The sequence below is a fragment of the Cyprinodon variegatus genome, unplaced genomic scaffold, assembly GCF_000732505.1.
Source record: "Cyprinodon variegatus isolate N-32 unplaced genomic scaffold, C_variegatus-1.0 Scaffold120, whole genome shotgun sequence".
Classification (NCBI taxonomy): domain Eukaryota; kingdom Metazoa; phylum Chordata; class Actinopteri; order Cyprinodontiformes; family Cyprinodontidae; genus Cyprinodon; species Cyprinodon variegatus.
The window spans coordinates 654,806-658,286 of record NW_015150573.1 but is presented as its reverse complement, the minus strand read 5'-3'; the positions used below and the strand labels follow the sequence as shown (position 1 = coordinate 658,286).

The 3,481-nt window shown below is 40.5% G+C and overlaps 1 protein-coding gene across 2 annotated transcripts in view; it reads left to right on the top strand.

The window, feature by feature from the left end:
• kiaa1462 (KIAA1462 ortholog) overlaps positions 1-3,481 on the top strand; it is a 47,645-nt gene that overhangs the window by 35,836 nt on the left and 8,328 nt on the right. For both annotated transcript variants that reach the window (XM_015375534.1, XM_015375533.1), the window contains exon 3: positions 212-1,141. In XM_015375534.1, the coding sequence (XP_015231020.1) occupies positions 212-1,141 (930 nt within the window). The remainder of the gene's footprint in view (positions 1-211; positions 1,142-3,481) is intronic.

The window sequence follows — 3,481 nt, the reverse complement described above, 5'->3', positions numbered from 1 at the left end:
GTAACTTCTATGCCAATATGTGACGAGTGAATTTCTCCGCTGTGAGATCAATACAGCTCATCTAATCTAATATAATCTAAAGATTAGACCTTTTAAACCTTTTAGACAGAGGTCAGAGTACTAGAGTTTATTGTATATATTAAAGGACAGAGTTTCGTGAATTTACATCTGATTTTTGTATTTCATGCTGATATTTTTTGCTCTCTCAAAGGTTTTGTGACAGCAATAGAGGCCTACAGCCACAATCCAAGGATGTTTCATACTGGAGGAGGAGAGGCCAGGACTTCAGTGTGCTGCTAGACTACGCTGACATCAGGGGACCACATGCAAAGGGACACGCAGGGCATATCAGGCCAGAGGGACCTCAGCAGGCCAGAGGTCAAGAGCTCTCTGTTGAGGACCGTCAGAGAGCAGCTCAGGAAAGGCAGCGTTGGGCGGCCCAGGCCCAGGCTCAAGCCCTGGCTCAGGCACAGGGCCGCTCTAAAGAAAGGGAAGCCGCTCTCCAGCAATGGAGAATGGCAACCGAGAGGAAATGCCAGAGCCTGGGGACTGAGGAGTGGCATCCAGCTGTGAGCTTCAGCCGACAGATGTCTCAGAGCGAGGGGGAGCGCTGGGCACAGGAGCAGCAGCGGCTCCATGCCAGAACACCAGAGGGCATGGTAGTCCACCCGAGGACCAAAGCTAAGTCTCAATCCCTTCCCAGGATGTTGCAACCCGAGAGCCTGCAGTATGTCGACATAGCGCTGTCTGGCAAGGAAATGTACAGGCGGGTCAACGGCCACCCTCTGTCTAACCAAGACTTTTATCGAGTCCCACGGTGGCCAGAAAATGGGAGGCCAGCTAGCGCCAACCAGCTCTCAATCACACCAAAGGCCCGATTCACCCGACCCCCCAGACCTCCTTCTTACGAGATGCACCAGCAGATCAGGGGAAGCTGTGAGGTGCTGTCCGGCAGAGAATCAGTAACTCCCCAGGCAAGGGACCGAACTCCTATTCCCACATCAAGAACTAAAGATCCACAGTTGGATTATTTTGCACAGGACTCTGGGCCCCCAGGATATATCCCCCCTCCATCATATAAAAGAGCTCCATTAATGGGAGGAGCCTTCCGAGGATATGGCGATGTTCCTTTTGAATACAGGTTGTTATCATTTTATTACTTAATCAATTCTTTAAGACATTATTTGCAGTCTAAATAAGCCTAAACATGGAAAAACAAGTTTAGAATATTGATATAATCATCTCTTTATCTATAAAGCGATTTCATTCAAAATGCTGAACAATATGAAATGATTTTTTTATTTCCAGTATGTTTGTCAATGGAAGTTTGAAAAATGTCTTAATGAAAAAAGATTTTGAGAGTAACTTTGTTTTAATATATTTTATATTTAGATTTTTTTTTTTTTTTTCTAATTGGTACTTTTACGTTTTTTACAGATTTAATGTTTTCAAACTTTTATTGTTTAAATTCAGTTTTGCAAGTTGCATTTTTTTTTTTCAAACTGCCTGTCAGTCTGTTAGGGTTGTTAAGTTTCCCCAACTTTAACCTATAAAGAATGAAACAAAGACAGTTTAAGATTTTTCCTGACCGTGCTTTGCAAAGCGGAAGATATACAGAGCTTTAGGATCACTCTGTGCATCTTCGTCTTGCTCTACACTTGCAGGCTTATTTATTGAACAGTCAACACATTACAACAGCAGGTGTTAGTTTTGATTACGCAATCTCTTAGACATAGGATGAACTTTTAAGATAGGGAACATGTCTGGTTTCAGTATACGCTTTTAAAAAAGGTGTCAGGGGTTATGAACTTCAACTTCTGTGTTTCTCAAATGAAAAGTAGGAAAGCATTCTTGCAAAACATTTGACCGTCTTATGACCTGCATACACTATTTCCACTGATGACAGTAACATAGAAAAACAAATGATTAAAAGCAATATAAAAGATATAAATGAATAAAATGATAAAAACAACAGAAATCATAATAACTCCAACACAGTTCCAGAAGCACGATCTGTACCATCAGCTCATTTGCTCATGGGCAACCAGATATAAATCCGGTTGTCCATAAATAATGTAATTGTGGTACTAAAATTACAAATTTCTATCCGTAACTCACTAAAGAATGCTAATACACATCTTTAAAAAATGTTTCTGAGATAATTTTGATGCTTTTTCTCCATTAACCTCCATCTCTGACGTCATCGTCAGACATGCTCAGAGTAGTCCGGCCAAATATGATTAAAACATGTTTATCTGCATTTTAGTTGTTACTTTTTTAGATTACACACTATAAACCGTAATGTTGATACGAAAGGAAACTCAAAAAGACAAGATTTTTGTTTACATTTAAAGCTCAAAAAGTTAGCTCGCCGAAGTAGCGTAGCGTAGCAGCGTATCCCATTTCCTGTAGGCCTACATATCGGCCAGAGGGCAGTGATACAACAGAAAGGACTTTAAGGCATTTATTTTATTAGGAAATACATTATTTACCTTTAACACATTATATTTTAATTTGCTTACTATTTTTGGGGTGGAAAAAATGTAATTAAGGTCTTTTTTACAAAATAAAATCGGACCCAGATGTATATCTGGTTGCGTATGCACAAATGAGCTGATGGTACGGATTCTACCCTGGACAGTAAAGCTAACACTTGCTTTGTTCATACAAAAATCCTAATTAAATATTAACCATCATTTTAGAGCATATGGCTACTGCTGTCAGAAGAAATTCATGACTGTGTTAAACTGACTTCTTTAATTGTGACTTATCTTAACCAATTTTTACTGCTTTAAGAGAACAGCCATTAGCCTGAAGATGCTTTGCTAACGTTGCTAGCCACATCTGGGAAGAAAACAGTCTCAAGGGGCGGGGTTGCTTTAAAAGTAGCCACAGCGACAGACAGCTTAATTTATTAGATTGGTTCCAGTCTCAAACTGACTAAAGTTCACATGAGGACACAGAAAGACATCTGCATGCGAGTGGGAGAGAGGCTATGATTGCAGGGAAGGAGCATGCCTTAATGCATGTGACACATTGAGTGGCCGTATGGTGTTATTAAATCTGCATGCATAAAAACGTTTACAAACATATATGTGGAGAGTAATTTATATGCATGTGTTTTAAATCAAGCTGCTCATATCAGTATTTAATACGTGACTGCACTTATGGCAGAATTCTGACTTCATAATTTAGGCCTCTTTGGCTACGTTCACACTGCAGCCTAAAGTGACCCAATTCCGATTTTTTTGCCCATATGTGACCTGTATCTGATCTTTTTATGACAGTCTGAACGACACAGATCGGATTTTTTCAAATGCGACCCAGGCCACTTGGATATGTGGTCCTGAATCCGATACGTATCTGATCTTTTCAAATGCGACCTGTGTCTGTACGGCCAGGTCGCATTCATCCGACCTACACGTCATTGATACTTGACAAATGTTACTAAGGCTACGTTCACACTGCAGCCTGAAGTGAC